This window comes from Salvelinus sp. IW2-2015, linkage group LG26 (assembly GCF_002910315.2).
Source record: "Salvelinus sp. IW2-2015 linkage group LG26, ASM291031v2, whole genome shotgun sequence".
Lineage (NCBI taxonomy): Eukaryota > Metazoa > Chordata > Actinopteri > Salmoniformes > Salmonidae > Salvelinus > Salvelinus sp. IW2-2015.
The window spans coordinates 46,580,669-46,601,373 of NC_036866.1; the positions used below are offsets into that span (position 1 = coordinate 46,580,669).

At 43.4% G+C, this 20,705-nt stretch overlaps 1 protein-coding gene across 7 annotated transcripts in view; it reads right to left on the minus strand.

The window, feature by feature from the left end:
* Positions 1 to 1,866: 1,866 nt before the first annotated feature.
* LOC111952485 (non-muscle caldesmon) overlaps positions 1,867 to 20,705 on the minus strand; it is a 53,737-nt gene continuing 34,898 nt past the window's right edge. For 4 of the 7 annotated variants that reach the window (XM_070435326.1, XM_070435325.1, XM_070435328.1 and 1 more), the window contains exons 3-16: positions 15,960 to 16,097; positions 15,361 to 15,751; positions 14,613 to 15,254; positions 13,960 to 13,980; positions 13,749 to 13,802; positions 13,208 to 13,486; positions 9,302 to 9,436; positions 8,406 to 8,449; positions 8,230 to 8,302; positions 7,703 to 7,837; positions 7,207 to 7,311; positions 4,454 to 4,522; positions 3,779 to 3,815; positions 1,867 to 2,131 (exon numbers count right to left, since the gene is read on the minus strand). In XM_070435326.1, the coding sequence (XP_070291427.1) occupies positions 2,115 to 2,131; positions 3,779 to 3,815; positions 4,454 to 4,522; positions 7,207 to 7,311; positions 7,703 to 7,837; positions 8,230 to 8,302; positions 8,406 to 8,449; positions 9,302 to 9,436; positions 13,208 to 13,486; positions 13,749 to 13,802; positions 13,960 to 13,980; positions 14,613 to 15,254; positions 15,361 to 15,751; positions 15,960 to 16,097 (2,140 nt within the window). In that variant the 3' untranslated portion in view covers positions 1,867 to 2,114. The remainder of the gene's footprint in view (positions 2,132 to 3,778; positions 3,816 to 4,453; positions 4,523 to 7,206; positions 7,312 to 7,702; positions 7,838 to 8,229; positions 8,303 to 8,405; positions 8,450 to 9,301; positions 9,437 to 13,207; positions 13,487 to 13,748; positions 13,803 to 13,959; positions 13,981 to 14,612; positions 15,255 to 15,360; positions 15,752 to 15,959; positions 16,098 to 20,705) is intronic. The other 3 variants (XM_070435330.1, XM_070435329.1, XM_070435331.1) reach the window with 3 other exon arrangements.

Here is a 20,705-nt window from a genome sequence, read left to right on the forward strand (position 1 = left end):
CTAGTCTCTTTGGTTTAGTTGTGAAAATCTTCATGGAACAATGTGATATGACTCCTGTCTCTTTGGATGATTGTTAACTTTAGTCAAACGGTCACACCTTTCCTGAATAGCTCTCCATTCCAATAGCCATTATTATACATTGAGACCTTTAAGCCCAACCAAGGAGTGATTAACCCTCTGATAATCTTGCTACAGTCCTGGGCATTATTTATCCAATGATTTTGAAGGGCGTTAGTTTAGCAACCAGTGCTTATTGAGAAATAAGTTGTAGTTCATGGTTTGTCACCTGGAGAGCAGAGCCATTCAATATACATCTATACGGTGTCCATATTAGGACAGCCTCCTTGTGACCATGTGGCAGTCCGAATATTGACATCCGTAAACATAAAAATAGGTCAAGTATTTAGAGGCTTATCAGCCCAAACCCAGCTAAGCGGGACAAACGTATCAGTCAACGAAAAGTATATTTGGGAGGAAAAAAACCAGCTGTGATGCAATAATAGTCATTTTGACATTTCCACAAATGGAATACAACATGTGATCACATGTCAAAAAAGCCGTGATAGTGTGTATACTGCTAATTCATAACTAAAATACCCCATACATACTGTACGACTGAATAATGTGAATATGCACTGCAATGACACCATCACATCACCATTACACTGTGAGCAAAGATATCGAAGCGATGAATGTGACAAACATCTATCCTGACATATAGGTAGTACATGTATATGATCAGACTGGCAGCTAATGTCAACCTTACGCAACCGGAAGCTTTTCTTGAAAAATAGAAAATAAAAGTACAACAAAATTCAGTTCAGTGTGGCTATTTGGATAGATACCTTATTCAATTCTTAGTGTATCTCTTCAGAAGGCGCTTTGCATTTTGGATAGCTTTGAAAACATTTCTTTAAGGTTTCTTATCTATTCTTTGAATTTCTTTTGTTTATCAAAGAAATTAAGTCGAGCCCAAAAGGGTGGGGGGGATACAATATTTTTCATGACACTAACATAAATTATTTCCAAATTTCATTTTCACAGCATAAATTCTATGAGGATGTACAAGGGATTGTGCAAAGGCTGGGGGGGGTTGGAACCGTTTCAGGGAACAGAACGGAAAATAATGACATCTTTCGATGAACAGAATCAGAACCAGGAATTGAAGTGATCTACAGTATACTGTTCTGGAACAGAACCATTATTGTAAAAGCATGGGTACTGTTTAATAACGTTATTTTACATTCTGGGGATTTTTTCCCAGTCCCACAAAAAACGCAACAAAGCACCTATGCAAAGTCCACACTCAAAAACGTATTCCAGTGTGTGCCTGCCAGCTGAAAATCTTCGCCAGTTTTTATGCGTGTGTAGGCTACATGCCCCTCCCCCTCTGAAGCATAGGCTACTGTAGCCTACTGATGTTACAAGCGTGATTCAGAAATTAAGGAGAGATTCTTTTGTAGAGAAGAATGGATTCACTTTTTCATTGCTAGTTAAGGATACTATAGCACACACAAGCTTGTTATCAAGCTAAATAGCTCTGGTCCAACGTTAAGCCAACTCTCGGAAGTTCAAAGACATTCAAAGTTCCTTCATAGAAGCCGCTCCTCCGTAGCTATAATTCTGTGGGTCTAATTCAGAAAATGCATGTCATAACAAGATGCCCAGCACTTCAAGCCAAGCCTCCTCCTCTACCCTCTCTCGCTCTCTCCCCACCTGCAAAATTTGAGTCGCATCTCGCGACCTACACTTGTCTGTCCAATGCATGTTAACAATTATAGCTTGCCCACTCCGTAGCATGCTGCTCTATCCGCAATGATTGGTGAAGTCATGTAGAAAAATAGATTTCAGAGGTTTAAAAAGGAACAGAAAGGAACGCTATATTTATTTTTTGGGGGTTCGAACAGGTTCAGAACGTGTTGGTCAGAACAGTGGAATGGAACAACAACAACAACAAAAAAAATCTGTTCAGAACTAAATGATTGGAAAATAATTTGGGTTCCAACCCCTGCAAGGCTGTTATGGATATATTTTTGGGTTATGAATACACATAGTAGAGTCTTGTATTTCATCAGTTTTTGGCTGTTCTTCCTCGGGGTTTTTACTTTGGATCATTAGCGTCCCACACCTGCTGAGAGAGATAGGGAGGAAAAGATCATTAGCCCTGAGGAAAAGTTGCAAAAAGTCACAAACAAAAAGTCTCAAAAAGTGGCAAAACGGTGCAAGGAAACAGAGAACAACCAGTACAGCCAAACTCTTAAAAATGTAAGAATCACTTTCAAATAAAGTAGTCAAGTATAATTCTACTTCTAAGTGAGTCATAGTTATTCAATTCTAACTCCCAGAGAGAAATATGTATCCACTCCTTCAGAATACGGCATAGCTTATCAAACTTTATTAGGTGTTAAGAGACACTGATTGATTAACAAGTCATCTAATTTGAGCTGTTCATCAAAATGTATGTGTGTGTGTGTGTGTGTGTGTGTGTGTGTGTGTATGCACGTACAAACATGTGTGTGTGAATGTGTTCAAGTACAGTGAAGTGTGTGTTTGTGTACAAGCATGCATGTGTGCGTATGTGCGCGCAAGTGAGTTAGTGTAAGTGTGTGTGTGTGTATGTGTGTGTGTGTGCGCGCGCACAGTTGTGTATATCAGACCCAGTAGGCGCTACCTTTGTCGACACATATTCTGAGGCCCCTGCAGTGACACTAGTTTGAGTGATTAATATAATTTGCCCTTCAGTTCATTCCCAGGGGGCTATTTCAGCTGAAGAACTGGGAAGGTTGCACGGGTGGGGGGCGCTAGATAGGGTGACACCCAAGCGAGTGCGACAGCTTTTCCTTCCCCCAGGGTCTGACTCAGACAGTGGGTGTTTGAGGGATATCCCCAGTTTGGGCTAGACTGGGCTGAGTGTGCTACTAATGATACAGTATATACCGTATTGGGGAACTGTAAAAGTAGCACTGTAGTGAGAAAGGTACTTGGGCAGAAACGTGTACTGTATAATCGACATAACTTGTTACCCATAGGAAATCATATCTCTTTGACCTGTCAGTATCTACTGTTGCTAGTCTCACTCAACAGCCACTGAGATTATACAGTAAGCAACTAGAATTGACCCAGTAAGAGCATAAGCCTTGACAACATTACGGTTGAGTGTAAAAGCCTAGTGAGGGAGGCTACTTTGCTGCTTAAACGGCTGGGATTCCTCCAGAGCCCTGCGGGCATAATGCAACAGTAATGTGACAATAGCAGCTGCACTGTGGCATGCGTGGCATCATGCCGGCGGTCTGCACAGTATTCGTCGGGTCCAGGTGGCGTGGGGTGACCTACGCATCCCACTATATAGGGAATAGGATGCCATTTGGGATGCCTCCACTGCCCTGCGTTGTTTAACCCCCACGCCACCTCGACCATTTGGGACACAGGACACGACAGGTTCCTTGCACAGAGAAATAAGGTCAGTGGGAACGAGCCCTTTATATATAGAACAATAATGCAATGAGGCAATGGAACATGCCCAATATGTCCGTCCAAAGGATTTGATTTACGGCGGCCAGCGAACTCGGGCACAGAGTGGAGGACAGACGTAGGAGTTATGGACACGGCTCCATTGGGGGGATGTAAGTCAATTCAAGGCACGTGTGGGTGGGTGTCCTTCATGTGAGAAAAGGTCTCCTTAGCCCCAGCTTCTTTCGTTCTGTGACAATGTCACTCGCAACAGGTTCGGAAAAGCACGCGCGCACACATTCACATCGTGGTGAGAAAACTCACTTACCATTTGTGACAGATTTGGTCTTGCCTCCAACTGTTACCTGTTAACAGAAAACAAGGGAACACAAAGTTACTAATCTTTACCAGTGAAATGACTGTATTTCTAGGTGAGTCATGTCTTACCAAGGGGCAATCGTTATTACTTATTCAGATTTCATATAGTTCAGGGTCATGCAGTGTAATATGCTAAACTGACTCACAAGGAGTGAAGAAAGTGTGACAACTATGTATCAGCAAACCAGAATTGAACACGACTAGGAAACGTTATGCTGAAGTACTGAAACTCCCACAGAAGAACGTCCTTTCTGAACATTCTCGGAACTGTTTGAGAACATTCCCAATGTCAAACCAGTTGGAGAACGTTCCTGGAATGTGACCAAAATTGAAATGAAATGTAACCATGTTTGAAACGTTTTATCTTTGGCACACTGTAGATACTCCAGTACTGTTGCCTAATCACACATGTACCCCTAGACCCTAAACCCAACACTTGTGGAGATCTGAGAGATTGGACAGGTGTTCGCGATATGGCAAAAATCCACCTAGCCTACAAGAGGGCAAGGTGGAGCTATCAAGATACTGTTTACACCCATCAAATCCTCTCCGTTCTCCATGTGTCTGGGGGTAGGGGCTAGAGGTTGTTTTCGGGACAGGGCCTTCATCTGATCTACTAGCTCACCTTAGCAGGGGAAGAGCCCTTTGTTTCCCATAGGCTGCGCTTGTTGCCCACATCAACAGGTTTCAGGTCCTGCAAGAGAACACAGAGCAGAGCGTAACGTGGGGAAGAAGCCCTAGTGAGGCTATAGCGCATTTAATCTGAACAAAAGCATGGACGGAACTACGCTGGATGCTAAGAAGTGCATCAACGGTTGGTGAATGATCACGACTAAATTGCTATTCATTTATTGATGAACTAAAATGTATATGTTTCCATCAATGGCGCATTCAAGAAAGTACTTTTTAAAGATATCAGATGCATATTGCTAACATGACAAACTGGATCATACAGTACCTTTCCCACAGTTAAAATCAAGCGGAAGACAGAACAGAAAAGTACAGAAGGAAGGAAAGTTCCGGAGGAAGACAACTGCAGAGCTAGTCAAGTAGAAGAGAGGAAAATAAAGAAGTTGTTAAACAACAGTAATTGATAGACAGACATTTTCTCAAAACAAATAGCCTAACCGAAACATTTCATATAACATACAGAAGGAGTGCTTTATAACTTCTCTCCATGAGAGGGAAACCTTGTAGCGTTCCTGTAAAAGCAACTTGGCACTTACAAGTACTTGTGGCCAGAAGGAATGGGACTAAAGATATCCCCTCATAAATGTCAGGTTCGAACAAAGTGGCTTGCCAATCAACAGTACGTCTCACATCCTGTTCTGCCTGTCTCTAATAGAACTGGTCAGATTAGCCTGCTAGCAAGCTATAAGGAATAGCACACACTGACTGTCTCAAATAGAACTGTTCAGATTAGCCTGCTAGCAAGCTATAAAGAATAGCATGCACTGACTGTCTCAAATAGAACTGGTCAGATTAGCCTGCTAGCAAGCTATAAGAAATAGCACGTACTGACTGTCTCTAATAGAACTGGTCAGATTAGCCTGCTAGCAAGCTATAAAGAATAGCACGCGCTGACTGTCTCTAATAGAACTGGTCAGATTAGCCTGCTAGCAAGCTATAAAGAATAGCATGCACTGACTGTCTCAAATAGAACTGGTCAGATTAGCCTGCTAGCAAGCTATAAAGAATAGCACGTACTGACTGTCTCAAATAGAACTTGGTCAGATTAGCCTGCTAGCAAGCTATAAAGAATAGCACGCACTGACTGTCTCAAATAGAACTGGTCAGATTAGCCTGCTAGCAAGCTATAAAGAATAGCACGCACTGACTGTCTCAAATGGCCTCCAACATCACACTGGATATGGCCTTTACTTTAGATATACATCCAATTTAGGATACCTGTATCCTACACATCGGTTAAACACAGAAATGATCTGGTTTAACTCTCTAGTTTGAAATCTAAACAAATCAACTGTTAGGAGAAAGCAAAAGTAGTTTTTTATGAAACTGGTCGTCAACTGAAAACATTTGAGAGACTTTACCTTTTTGATTGGTCACATACAGACAATCACATTGTCCCCACGATCTAAAACGTTAGTGGATTTGGCTATTTCAGCCACACCTGTTGCTGACAGGTGTATAAAATTGAGCACACAGCCATGCAATCTCCATAGACAAACATTGTCAGTAGAATGGACTTATTGCAGTGACTTTCAACTTGGCACCGTCATAGGATGCTACCTTTCCAACAAGTCAGTTCGTCAAATTCCTGTCCTGCTATAGCTGGCCCGGTCAAATGTAAGTCCTGTTATTGTGAAGTGGAAACATCTAGGAGCAAAAACATCTCAGCCGCGAAGTGGTAGGCCACACAAGCTCACAGAACGGGACCGCCAAGTGCTGAAGTGTGTAAAAATTGTGTGTCCTTGGTTGCAACACTCACACCAAGCTCTAAACTGCCTCTGGAAGCAACGTCAGCACAATAACTGCTCGTCGGGAGCTTCATGAAATGGGTTTCCATGGCCGAGCAGTCGCACTCAAGCCTAAGATCACCATGCGCAATGCCAAGTGTCGGCTGGAGTGGTGTAAAGCTCGCCGCCATTGGACTCTGGAGCAGTGGAAAAGTGTTCTCTGGAGTGATGAATCATACTTCACCATCTGGCAGTCCGACGGATGAATCTGGGTTTGGTGGATGCCAGGAGAACTCTTCCTTCCCCAATGCATAATGCCAACTGTAAAGTTTGGTGGGGGAGGAATAATGGTCTGGGGATGTTTTTCATGGTTCGGGCTAGGCCCTTTAGTTCCAGTGAAGGGAAATCTTAACGCTACAGCATACAATGACATTCTAGACAATTCTGTGCTTCCAACTTTGTGGCAACAGTTTGGGGAAGGCCCTTTCCTGTTTCAGCATGACAATGACCTTGTGCACAAGGCAAGGTCCATACAGAAGTGTTTTGTTGAGATCTGTGTGGAAGAACTTGACTGTCCTGCACAGAGCCCTGACCTCAACCCCATCAAACACCTTTGGGATGAATTGGAATGCCGACTGCGAGCCAGGCCTGATCGCCCAACATCAGTGTCTGACCTCACTAATGCTCTTGTGGCTGAATGGAAGCAAATCCCCACAGCAATGTTCCAACATCTAGTGGAAAGCCTTCCCAGAAGAGTGGAGGCTGTTACAGCAGAAAAAATGACATGACGCGTACATAAATCCTATTTCAGCGCGTCTCCACTAGTGTAGGTCACAAGTTGAGAGACAAAATGGATGATCGTATAGACGTACACTCACCAGGTCGGCCATTTGGGGTCATTAGACTACAGCTAGCCACATTTTCAAGTTAAAGAGCTCAATCGTGTGTGTTTTGTCCTTACTTCAGCCTTCTCAGCTGCGGCTGCGGCTGCCTTGCCAGTGTCTGCCGGGCTCTTGCCCCAGCCTTTAGTCAGTCCAGCCACACCCACTTTAATATCAGCAGCATCCTGGGGAAGAAGGTGGAGAAGTAGGCTGTCATTCATCACTTTCAGTCAGCGATTGCTCTCTCGCTCTCTCCTCCTGTCTCCCAATCTCTTCTTATTTACATTGTTTTGTCATTTAGCAGACGCTCTCATCCAGAGCACCTTACAGGAGCAATTATGGTTAAGTGGTCAAGGGTACATCAACAGATTTTTCACCTAGTCAGCTCGGGGATTCAAACGAGTGACATTCCACTTACTGGCCCATCTCTCTTAACCGCTAGGCTACCTGCTGCCCTTCTTCTCCCTCTCTCAATCCTTCCCCCTCCCTCCCCTCTCTCTCTCTCTCTCCCCCACACTCTCTCTCTCCTCCATCCATCTCTCCCCGTCCCTCTCCTGACTCCCTCTCCTCCCTCACCTTATTCATAGGCTTGGGGCTCTCAGTGGCCACCCCAACGTTCCCTTTCTCCCACATGCTCTTGATGTTGCGGATGCTTGGTGTCTCTGGCAGGTCTGAGACTGGAGACTTAGGAGACCTCACATCCCGGTTGGTCTGTGGAGAGGGAAAGGAGACATTTCATTTGTACATTTTGGTAATTTAGCACACACGCTTATCCAGAGCGACCTACAGTCAGACATCAAGATAATGCCACTTAAAAATAAATCAATAAATAGAGAAACTGGGAGGCAAGTGATTGTGTTTTGTATTCCATTTATTTAGTTGTTTAACCTTTACTTAACCATAAAAGTCAGTTGAGAACCAATTCTCATTTACAATGATGACTACAAATGGACAAATAGGTCCTCAACAAGATACAATCACCTCATTTTTCCCTCCTAGCTTTTTATTGGATATTTGTACTCGTTCTGTCATTCTTATGACATGATGAGTAGGCCTCAAGATGCCCTGGAACACTATGCATTTAGGATGTGTCTATGCCTTACATGAACTGCAGCGGTGTATAAATCCAGTCTGTTGCCTATCTTGGAGACAATAGGAGCATGTGATGTCTTACAGCTGTAGGAGCAAGAACACACAAACCGTGAGTACAATGCAGAACATTCTAGACTGAAGGTTTACATGAATACCATAGTAGGAGTAAAAGGCAGGGAATGCTCACCCTTTCTGGGCTCTCTGGTTCAAGAATTCTGCTCTCTCCCCAATCTAAAAACACAGAGAATAGACTAACTTGATTACACTTGTAAACACATTATTGACATGCAACACACAGCTGATGCAAATGTCTGCTGCTCTCTCTCTCTCTCTCCTCCTCTGTCCCTCTCTTTCCATTTCTTCCTTTCTCCCTTTAGACTAAAATTCTTACCATTCTTGGGCAGTTAGTTCTGTGTGATCTGAACAAAGTGAACCCAATGGTGATGACTCAGTGTTGTGTTGAGGAGTCAGTCTGTCACAGAGCCAGTATAAGCAGGGTCCTGTCAGCTCCTGAGCCCCGGGCTGGGAACCCAGGACTGCTGTTTATGATAAATGACAAGTCCATAACGAGTGTGCGCACACAAACGCATGCAAGCCATACACTCAGGCAGGCACACACGTACACAAACACACAAAAGCATTCACACACACACTCATACTGCTAGCTGTGGATGCTCCTAAAAGACTTGTCACAATAAATTCCTCTCAGTCCTAGACCTCCTCTAAACACCCATATTTGAGCCCAGTTGTGATACCAGCAGCAAAATCACTGTTTTGCACTTGCCATAGAGAATTTCTGTTTTTATGGAAAGCTGTCTATCATTCAGAGGACGTAGAAACAGACTTAACAATTAAAGAGACAGCAGCATGTTTCAAATTTGGAAACACATAAGTTTCCCATGTTTGTATGAGAATAATTCTATGGATCTTTACTCAAGGTGTTGCATTGCATTGCTTTACGGGAAGACATTGCACATCAATATGGACACAATATCTATAGGCGGTAGCTTTTGTTAATCGCCAACAGATCTCTCTCAGTTACTGTAATGATATCATCTGTAGCTGAAGCCTATAGGGCCTCACCTTGCCCTTGGGCGTGACACCCAATGTGAAGGGTTTCTTGTCTCCGTCGCCCGATTCCTCGATCATCTGTTTCTTCTTCTCTGCAGCGTCTTTTCTTCTTTGCTCTATCTCTTCCTTCAACCTCTTCCTCTCCTCCTGTTAGAACCAGAGCAATGGCCCATTTAACCATCATTGTTATCGTTAGGGTTAAGGTTAAACCGGGATGAAGACATGAAGCTAGAGTTAGGGTTTTTCACTAGGCACGAAATGGAAGGAAACGGTCTGAAATGGGGTGAAAACATGTTTTTTTTTTAAATAATTTTGCTGTTTAATAAAGCATTTTGCTTCCGTTTCAACTGGATCCCTATCTGTTCGTCCCATGTCCCCACCTGTCTGTCTGTCTGTCCGTCCATCCGTCCCCAGTCTCCACCGGTCTGTCAAATGTTTTTTTGTCACATGCTTTGTAAACAACAGGTGTAGGCTAACAGTGAAATGCTTACTTATGAAACTTTCCCAACAGAGCATGCAGAGAGAATAATAGAAAAATAATAGAAAGATAATAACACATGGAATAAATACACAGTGATTTACTCTAACTTATACACAGGGTACAAGTACTGAAGTCGATGTGCAAGTTAATTGAGGTAGATAAGTACATATAGTTAGGGGTAAAGGCACTAGGCAACAGGATAGATAATAAACAGTAGGGGCTGTGATTCAAAAAGAGTTAGTGCAAAAAGAGTCAATGCAGGTAGGCCGAGTAGCTGTTTGGTTAACTATTTAGGAGTCTTGTGGCTTGGTGGTAGAAGCTGTTCAGGGTCCAGTTGATTCTTGTTGGTGCATCGGTACCGCTTGCCATGCGGTAGCAGAGAGAAAAGTCTATGACTTGGGAGGCTAGAGTCTTTGATTTGTAGGGCCTTCCTCTGATATCGCCTGGTATAGAGGTCCTGGATGATAGGGAGCTTGGCCCCAGTGATGTGGATGGGGGCGTGCTCGGCCCTCCGTTTCCTGCAGTCCCAATCAGCTCCTTTGTCTTGCTGAGGGAGAGGTTGCTGTCCTGGCACCACACTGCCAGGTCACTGATCTCCTCCCTATAGGCTGTCTCATGGTTGTTGGTGATCAGGCCTACCAACGTTGTGTTGTCAGCAAACTTAAAGATGGTGTTGGAGTCATGCGCAGTCGTGGATGAACAGGGAGTACAGGAGGGGACTAAGCACACACCCCTGATGGGCCCCCATGTTGAGGGTCAGCGTGGCAGATGTGTTGTTGCCTACCCTCACCACTTCATAGTCGTAGCGGGATTTCTTATAAGTGTCCGGATTAATGTCCCGCTCCTTGAAAGTGGCAACTCTAGCCTTTAGCTCACTGCGGATGTTGCCTGTAATCCATGGCTTCTGGTTTGGATATGTACGACTGTACATACAGTGACTGATGTGGTAAACTCCTCAATGTTATCTGATGAATCCCGGAACATATTCCAGTCTGTGCTAGTGAAGCAGTCCTGTAGCTTAGCATCCGCTTCATCGGACCACTTCCGTATCGAGCACATCACTAGTACTTCCTGTTTGAGTTTTTACTTGTAAGCAGGAACAGGAGGAGATAGTTATAGCCAGATTTGCAAAAGGGAGGGCAAGAGAGAACCTCTAATACTTTTTTTTACCCCTTTTTCTCCGTAATTCCGTGGTATCTAATTGGTAGTTACAGTCTTGTCTCATCGTTGCAACTTCCGTACGGACTCGGGAGAGGCAAAGGTCGAGAGCCGTGCGTCCTCCGAAACACAACCCAACCAAGCTGCACTGCTTCTTGACACATAACTCGGAAGCCAGCCGCACCAATGTCTCGGAGGAAACACCGGCCCGCCACAGGAGTTGCTAGTGCACGATAGGACAAGGACATCCCTGCCGGCCAAATTTTCCCCTAACCCAGAAGACGCTGGGCCAATTGTGCACTGCCCCATGGGTCTCCCGGTTGCAACAGAGCCTGGACTCTAGTGGCACAGCTAGCACTGTGATGCAGTGCCTTAGACCACTGCACCACTCGGGAAGCCTTCTAATACTTTTCTGTGTGTCGAGTAAAGGTGATCTAGAATTTTGTCGCCTCTACTTGCACAGGTGACATGCTGATAAAAATGAGGTCAAAGGGATTTCAGTTTCACTGCATTAAAATCACCGGCCACAGGAAGCACTGCCTCTGGATGTGCATTTTCTTGTTTGCTTATGGCCCTATACAGCTTGTTGAGTGCGGTCTTAGTGCTAGCATCGGTTTGTGGTGGTAAATAGACAGCTATGAAAAATGTAGATAAAAACTCTCTTAGTAAACAGTATGGTCTCATTGCACACCAGCTGTTGTTAACAAAGAGACACACACCTCCCCCCTCATCTTCCTCAGTGCTGCTGACTGGTCTTGACGATGCATAGAAAAGCCTGCTAGATGTATATTATCCATGTCCTTGTTCAGCCACGTCTCCAAGAATCCTAGAATATTACAGTTCTCCAGGTCCCGTTGATAGGATAGTCTCAAATGGAGCTTGTACAGTTTGGTCTCTAGTGACTGTACGTTCCCAAACAGAATGGAGGATAAAGGCAGTTTATTTGGTCACCAACGTAGTCTCGTAAGGATGCTGGCTCGTCTGCCACTTTTCCGCCATCGCTTCCTCTTTCGAGTCCCGGGGAATTAGGGCCTGATCCAGTAAACAGAACATCCAAAGCTGTAGACTAGTTGAAGTAGAAATTGTCATCCAAATCGAGATTAGTGATAGCTGTTCTGATCTCCAGAAGCTATTTTCGGAGACATTATGTACAAAAGAAGTTAACCTCTCTTGGGTAGGGGGCAGTATTTTCACGTCCGGATGAAAAGCGTGGCCAAAGTAAACTGCATGTTACTCAGGCCCAGAAGCTAGGATATGCATATAATTGGTAGATTTGGATAGAAAACACAAAAATGATGTCTGTGAGTACAACAGAACTGATATGGCAGGTAAAACCCCGAGGACAAACCATCCCAAAAAAAACAATTTCAGCCTACCACTGTTTTCAATGGCTGTCACTTTTATTATAAGGTGAAATCCTCCCAGATTGCAGTTCCTAGGGCTTCCACTAGATGTCAACAGTCTTTAGAAAGAGTTTCATGCTGGGTTTTGAAAAATGAGCCAGAAATTGTAGTTTTTCTAGGTGGCTCCCATTTTGGCTGTAGTGTTTCGAAGCGCGTGGAAGAGAGCGCGTTCTTTGGTATTTTTCTCCGGTAAAGACAATAACGATTCTCCGTCTTAAATTTTATCGTTTATTTACGTATTAGGGTACCTAAGGTTTGATTCTAAACGTTGTTTGATTTGTTTGGAAAAATTTATTAGTAACTAAACTAAGCTAAACTGAGTTTTTATGGATATAAAGAAGGACATTATCGAACAAAAGGACCATTTGTGATGTATCTGGGACCTTTTGGGGTGCCAACAGAAGAAGATCATCAAAGGTAAGGCATTTATTATATCGCTATTTCTGACTTTCGTGGCGCACCTGCCTGGTTGAAATATGTTTTTCATGCTTTTGTATGCGGGGCGCTGTCCTCAGATAATCGCATGGTGTGCTTTCGCCGTAAAGCCTTTTTGAAATCTGACACAGCGGTTGGATTAACAAGAAGTTAAGCTTTATTTTGATGTATTACACTTTATGATTTTATGAAAGTTAAATATTTATAATTCTGTAGTTTGAATTTCGCGCTCTACAATTTCACCAGATGTTGGCTAGGTGGGATGCTACCGTCCCACCTGCCCATAAGAAGTTAAGATCAGCGTAAAAAAAAACACACAACATAGCAGAATTGGTCAGGAGCCCGTATAACGGCTGCTATCCACTGCAGCGCCATTCCACGTCTGTCTGTTTGTCCGTCCCCAGTTCCCACCTGTCTGTCTGTCTCTACGTCCCCACCCACCTGCTCCTTGGCCTTCTTTTCTGCCATCTCTGCCTTCTTCTGCTTCTCTTCCTCCTCAATGATCTTCTTCCTCCCCTCCCTCTTCTTCTTCAGCTCCTCCAGCTCGGCCTCAGACTCCTGCTGTTTCTGCTTCATCTTCTCAAACACCTCGCTGTCCGCCTCGTCGCGACGCCGCTTCAGCTCCTCCAGCTTACGCTCTGCCTCCAGGCGCTCCTGGTCCTCGGCCTCGGCGGAGCGCGACACACCTCCGTTCTGCTGCTTGGAGAGGGAGGACTCCTTCTGTTCAATAGAGAGCACAGATAGATAGACCAATGGATTAGTGATAGACCCATATCATTGGAATGAGATTACAATACCCCATCCACCATGCTTCATCTATTTCTATCAATTCACCAATGGAAACCCATTGATGAGCGATGGACCAGTGGATAAGTTATACATCAATAAAAAGCAGAGCTAGATAGAACAGCTAATGAATGCCACAAACAGTGTTAGTATAACAAGGCAACTGTTTGTCGGGTGGACAGAAAATGACACTCACCTCGTCTTTCTTCACTGACCTTAACTTCGGTTTCTCCAACTCCACCTTCTCAGACTGCATCAAAGTCCAACAATGTTGAAACAAAAACAAAGTTATAGAATATAAACAAATGGTGTCCAGCATAATATGGAAATTTTTACAATCTATGATTTAGATTGATCATCACATACATATTATTTCTATTTGAATTGACATTTCAACTTGATCTTACCCGCTTTTTTGACTTTTCCTCCTTGGTGGGCAGGAACAAAGGGAAATATAACAAGAGAAGTCAGATAACTGTGGCATCTATCTACATATGCGAACGTAGAAGCCAGGCAAATTGACATACAATGGTGTTCCACTGCAGCCTGCAAGGTGAGAGCAATGCAGATGTACCTTGATGCTGACCACACACACACACACACACACACACACACACTGTGACAACACTGTGACATAACTAGCCTGGTTGCTGATCTGTTTGTGCCAACTTCTATGGCTCAGTTTGGCATGACAATGATCATAGGAATTGGCAGGACAGAACAAACAGATCTGGGACCAGACTAGGACACAACTGCCCAAGTTCTCAATGATGCAAAGCAACACATGGTGACCACTCTGTGATCTGTGACCACACCTTAAAGCATGGGAGAATGTGGATATGGAAGTGGCCTAAACAGCGAAGATGTAAAACGCAGCAAAACCTGGATAACCCAAATATATCCTCTACATGTGTAATTTAAAATATCTTGAATATAAATGTATTATTGAGCATACTGTATTCAGATACAGTAGATATATGTGCTGTAAGAAACTAATGAGGAACATTGGAGTTATCCAGGATTTGAATGGAGGCAATCACCCTAAAAGTCACACTGATACCTCAGCTTTCTTTTTTTCCTCTGCTTGCTTAGATTTTTTTGCTTTCTCTTCAGCGTCTTTCTTGAGTTTTGCAGCTTTTTCTTCTTCTCCTTCTTTCTTGAGTTTTGCAGCTTTTTCTTCTTTTTCTTTGTTGAGTTTTGCAGCTTTTTCTTCTTCTCCTTCTTTCTTGAGTTTTGCAGCTTTTTCTTCTTCTTTGTTGAGTTTTGCAGCTTTTTCTTCTTCTTCTTTCTTGAGTTTTGCAGCTTTTTCCTTTTCTTCGGCCTCTTTCTTCAGTTTTACAGCCTTTTCTTTTTCTTCAGCCTCTTTCTTGAGTTGTGCATTTTTTTCTTCTTCTTTCTTCAATTTTGCAGCTTTTTCTTCTTCTTCTCTTTTAAGTTTAGCAGCTTTCTCTTCAGCTTCTTTCCTTTCTTTTTCAGCCTTTTCCTCAGCCTCTTTCTTGAGTTTTTCTGCAGCCTCTTTTTCTTCCAACACTTTTTTCTGTTTTTCTTCCTCTTCTTTCTTAGATATCTCTTCAACAGATTTCTCCTCTACTGCCATCTTGGGCATAATTGATATTTCAAACATGCACTCTTGTAGTGGTGCAGCGGGTACAACAAATTCAATCAATTTTTCTGGTACTATTTGTGTTTCTTCAACCTCTTCCTATGAGATAAAGTACATTTTGTGTCAATATTTACTTCCTGTAAATACAATACCTCCCATCCAACATTTATGCCCTTTAACGTTAATCTAGGAAGTCATACTTTACCTCTTTCTTCTCTTCCTCCACCTCCTCAGCTTTCTCAGACTCTGTGACGGGTTCAGGCTCTTCCTCCTTTGGCGTCGCTTCCTCTTCTTTCACCTCCTTCTCCTCCTCTCTACTCCAGGAGTTGGTGGTTACTTCCTCCTGGGCTGGTTTCTCCTCCTTCTCCTCCTCTGTGCCTCGGTGGTGCCCGCTAGAGAAGGTCTCCTCCTGGCTGTTCTCATTACCATCGGTGATGGTAGGGTCGAACTCCTTCTGTCTATCCAGTGCCTCTTTCAACCTCTTCTGTCTGCGTTCCTCCCGCTTGGCCAGGCGGTCCAGGAGTACCACGTCATCCCCATCACCTGCTGAGGAGCTCACCTCTGCACCGGTGGAGGAGGACTCTGTCTCTGTCACACTGTGGAGTGGAGGGGAAAACAGAATGAATTAGTTGTAGACAAGCTATTGGTTAACACTGGAACTTATATTATTGTTACCAGATGGGATCTTTTTATAGATCAGGGTCTTGTTCAGTAGGGAGAATGGGGTGGTTCTACCTAAATTTGTAGAAGACATTTTTGGTTTTCAAGGATTTGTTCACGTTCTGGGTGTCCTGTGTTCTCTACCTGTGAGTGTTGTTGACCTCTGTTGTCACGGTGCCGCTGCTAGACTCCTCCATCTCCGCCTTTTTCATTCGTTCCTCACGAGCGTTTCTCCTACGCTCGCGAGCCACCTCCTCATCGTCATCAGTTGTGCTGAAGCCCCTGAAACAAGCCAAGACATACACATAAATGAATGGGAGATGTTAGCCTTTTGCGTACAAGTATTACTGCCATACAAAGGACTGATATTATCCCAATGCCTATTGCATATCATTATGATTCCCATACATACCAAACCATCACTACAATTATTTTCACCTATAGTGGTTTACATAACAATTGTAAGAAATCAAGTTTTTGTTTCATCAAGCGTTTTACAGAGGGACATTTATTGGGGCCTAAGCTTCCGGACATTTATTTCCACCCTGGGGAGTTTCTTACATTGTGTCCCAAATGGCACCCTATTCCCTACTAATTGCACTACTTTTGACCAGAGCCCTATGGGCCCTGGTCAAAAGTGGTGCACTCTATAGGGAATAGGGTCCTATTTGGGATGCAATCTTGGCCTTTAACCAAACATGGAGTTGGGGAAGCAGAGAGACGTTATGTACTGGAGTAGGTCTCTGTTACAGTTAGCTACATGGGAGGTGAATGTAAATTGTGTGTATATAGGCAGATACAAACATACAGTATGTTGGACTGAGAAGAGCCTAATTCCATCTCCGTTCTTTATACAACACTAAATCTGCCATGTAGTCATGGCCTAATCCTTATGTCCCAAAGTGTGATTATATAGAGTACATAAAGTCTTTAAGACACCTTACTGTATATACAGCCAGAACTTTGAAAAGAGCTGTCTTAAACTGATTCATTTGTAGATGGGTTTACTCTACTACTGCAAGCATTCACAAAGAACATGCTCGAGGGAGTTACACACAGGTTCAGACCTAACAGGAAAACGCTAAAGTTCAGACTGCTCATCCGTCTAACCAACAGTCTCGTACTGCTTTGAGAGAGATGATCCAGCCACAGACCTTACACTGCACAATAGTGCCGACGGTCTCACAAACTATTCAAAGATGAATGATCAGGTCTCGTCAGTCAAAACACTTGGCCCTGTACTGATCCACCATGTTGTCTCCCAGTGATCTGACCGGGAGAGCAATTACAGAGGCGGATGGATGGATGGATGGATGGATGGATGGATGGTGTCGTGGGGGAGGAAGGTCAGACTGATAACACACACAGATGTGTTGTGAATCAAAACGTCACTGAGATGAAAGAGAGAGAGAATGGGGAGAGCACAATGCTCATCAACTGGACTCCCAGCCAAGATAAAGAGAAACCAAAATCCATATCACGATAACTTGACTGAATTCTCATGACAACCATACATTGACTGACACATTTATAACATTAATGTGGACCACATTTTTTATTTATTTATATTAATTACCTTAAAACTACTACTACAACTTTGAATGCTGTAGCTATCAATTGGTTCATTAACAATCACCCATATTAGCAAACTTGTTTAATTTCAAACTTCACATTTCTATGGTAGGGTTATAGATTATTTATCGTAACAAACCATATCAAGAAAATATCCACGATAACTGGTTGGTTTGTTTGGAGTTGATAACTTTTGGTTTATCGTCCCAGCTCTAGAAAGTGGGATACGGAGATAGGAGGGAGCGAGAAATGGAGGAATCAAACAATCTATTAGTTTTATTATTGCCTTCTCTTCTCTCTTTCCGTATTCATCTCGTGTGTCTGTGTGAGAGGATCCGTGGCTGCAGAGCATGCCATGCCGTCTCTTGCCTTGTTTATGAGGTGAGCAGAGAGCTTGAAATGGCCCATTGATAGAGAATGGGTATTATTTCCCCCTGCTCTCTCTCTCACAAACAAACACACACTGGGAAGGAAGAAGGCCACACACACAGTGCATTCGGAAAGTACTCAGACCCTTTGACTTTTTCCACCTTTTGTTACGTTACAGCCTTATTCTAAAATGTATTAAATCGCTTTTTTCCTCATCAATCTACACACAATATCCCATAATGACAAAGTAAAAACAGGTTTTTTGATTTTTTAAAATTATTATTATAATATTTTTTTTACAGAAATATCACATTTACATAAGTATTCAGACCCTTTACTCAGTACTTTGTTGAAGCACCTTTGGCAGCGATTACAGCCTCGAGTCTTCTTGGGTATAACGCTACAAGCTTGGGACACCTGTATTTGGAGAGTTTCTCCCATTCTTCTCTGTAGATCCTCTCAAGCTCTGTCAGGTTAGATAGGGAGTGTCGCTGCACAGATATTTTCAGGTCTATCCAGAGATGTTCGGTTATGAAAAGCCAACTTACATTTATTTACTCCTGAGGTGCGGACCTGTTGCACCCTCTACAACCACTGTGATTATTATTATTATTATTTGACCCTGCTGGTCATCTCTGAACATTTGAACATCTTGGCCATGTGCTGTTATAATCTCAAAAAGGAACAGCCAGAAGAGGACTGGCCACCCCTCAGAGCCTGGTTCCTCTCTAGGTTTCTTACTAGGTTCCTGCCTTTCTAGGCAGTTTTTCCAAGCCGCCGAGCTTCTACATCTGCATTGTTTGCTGTTTGGGGTTTAAAGCTGGGTTTCTGTATAGAACTTTGTGACATCGGCTGATGTAAAAAGGCCTTTATAAATACATTTGATTGATGTTCGATTGGGTTCAAGTCCGGGGTCTGGCTGGGACACTCAAGGACATTCAGAGACTTGTCCCGAAGCCACTCCTGTGTTGTCTTGGCTGTATGCTTAGCTGTTTTGGCTGTATGCTTTGCCCCAGTCTGAGGTCCTGAACGCTCTGGAGCAGTTTCATCAAGAATTTCTCTGTACATTGCTCCATTCATATTTCCCTCAATCCTGACTAGTCTCCCAGTCCCTGCCACTGAAAAACATCCCCACAGCATGATGCTACCACCCCATGCTTCACCGTAAGGATGGTGCCAGGTTTCCTCCAGACATGACGCTTGCCATTCAGACCAACGAGTTCAATCTCAGTTTCATCAGACTAGAGAATCTTGTTTCTCATGGTCTGAGAGTCCTTTAGGTGCCTTTTGGCAAACCCCAAGTGGGCTGTCATGTGCCTTTTACTGAGGAATGGTGTACATCTGGCCACTCTACCATAAAGGCCTGATTGGTGGAGTGCTGCAGAGATGGTTGTCCTTCTGGAAGGTTCTCCCATGTCCACAGATGAACTCTGGAGCTCTGTCAGTGACCATCGGATTCTTGGTCACCTTCCTGACCAAGGCCCTTCTCCACCAATTGCTCAGTTTGAACGGGCGGCCATCTCTAGGAAGAGTCTCGGTGGTTCCAAACTTCTTCCATTTAAGAATGATGGAGGCCACACTGTTCTTGGGGACCTTCAATACTGTAGAAATATTTTGCTACCCTTCCCCAGATCTGTGCCTTGACACAATCCTGTCTCTGAGCTCTACAGACAATTCCTTCTATCTCATGGCTTGGTTTTTGCTCTGACATGCACTGTCAACTGTGAGACCTTATATAGACAGGTCTGTGCCTTTCCAAATCATGTCCAATCAATTCAATTTACAGGTGGACTGCAATCAAGTTTTAGAAAGTTATTTCTGTTTTTTTATTTGTAATAAATCAGGAAAAATGTCTAAAAACATGTTTTCACTTTGTCATTATGCTGTATTGTGTGTAGATTGATGAGGATTTTTTTTATTGAATACATTTTAGAATAAGGCTGTAACGTAACAAAATGTGGAAAAAGTCAATGGGTCTGAATACTTAACGAATGCACTGTACATACACTGAGTGGAAAAAACATTAGGAACACCTTCCTAATATTGAGTTGCACCCTCCCTTTTGCCCTCAGAAAACTCAAAATGGTGCACCTGACACCTACTACCATACACCGTTCAAAGGCACTGAAATCTTTTGTATTACCCATTCACCCTCTGAATAGCACACATACACAATCTTTGTCTCAAGGCTTCATATACACCGATTAAAGTGGATTTAACAGCTTTCACCTGGATTTACCTGGTCAGTCTATGTCATGGAAAGAGCATGTTTTGTACACTATGTGTATACAGTGGGGCAAAAAAGTATTTAGTCAGCCACCAATTGTGCAAGTTCTCCCACTTACAAAGATGAGAGAGGCCTGTAATTTTCATCATAGGTACACTTCAACTATGACAGACAAAATGAGAAAGAAAAATCCAGAAAATCACATTGTAGGATTTTTTATGAATTTATTTGCAAATTATGGTGGAAATAAGTATTTGGTCACCTACAAACAAGCAAGATTTCTGGCTCTCACAGACCTTATAGATGACCTGGAGCCAGTGGGTTTGGCGACGAATATGTAGTGAGGGCCAGCCAACGAGAGCATACAGGTCGCAGTGGTGGGTAGTATATGGGGCTTTGGTGACAAAACAAATGGCACTGTGATAGACTGCATCCAGTTTGCTGAGTAGAGTGTTGGAGGCTATTTTGTAAATGACATCGCCGAAGTCAAGGATGGGTAGGATAGTCAGTTTTACGAGGGTATGTTTGGCAGCATGAGTGAAACTCCACATTAATGCCCACGATTTTGGAATGAGATGTTCGACGAGCAGGTGTCCACATACTTTTGGTCATGTTGTGTGCATACACACACACACACACACACTCAATGATTTACAGATGCTGGGGAGGAGAGGAAGTGCGCAGGTTTTCCGAATGACAAAGGTTGCTCAGAGATGAGAGAA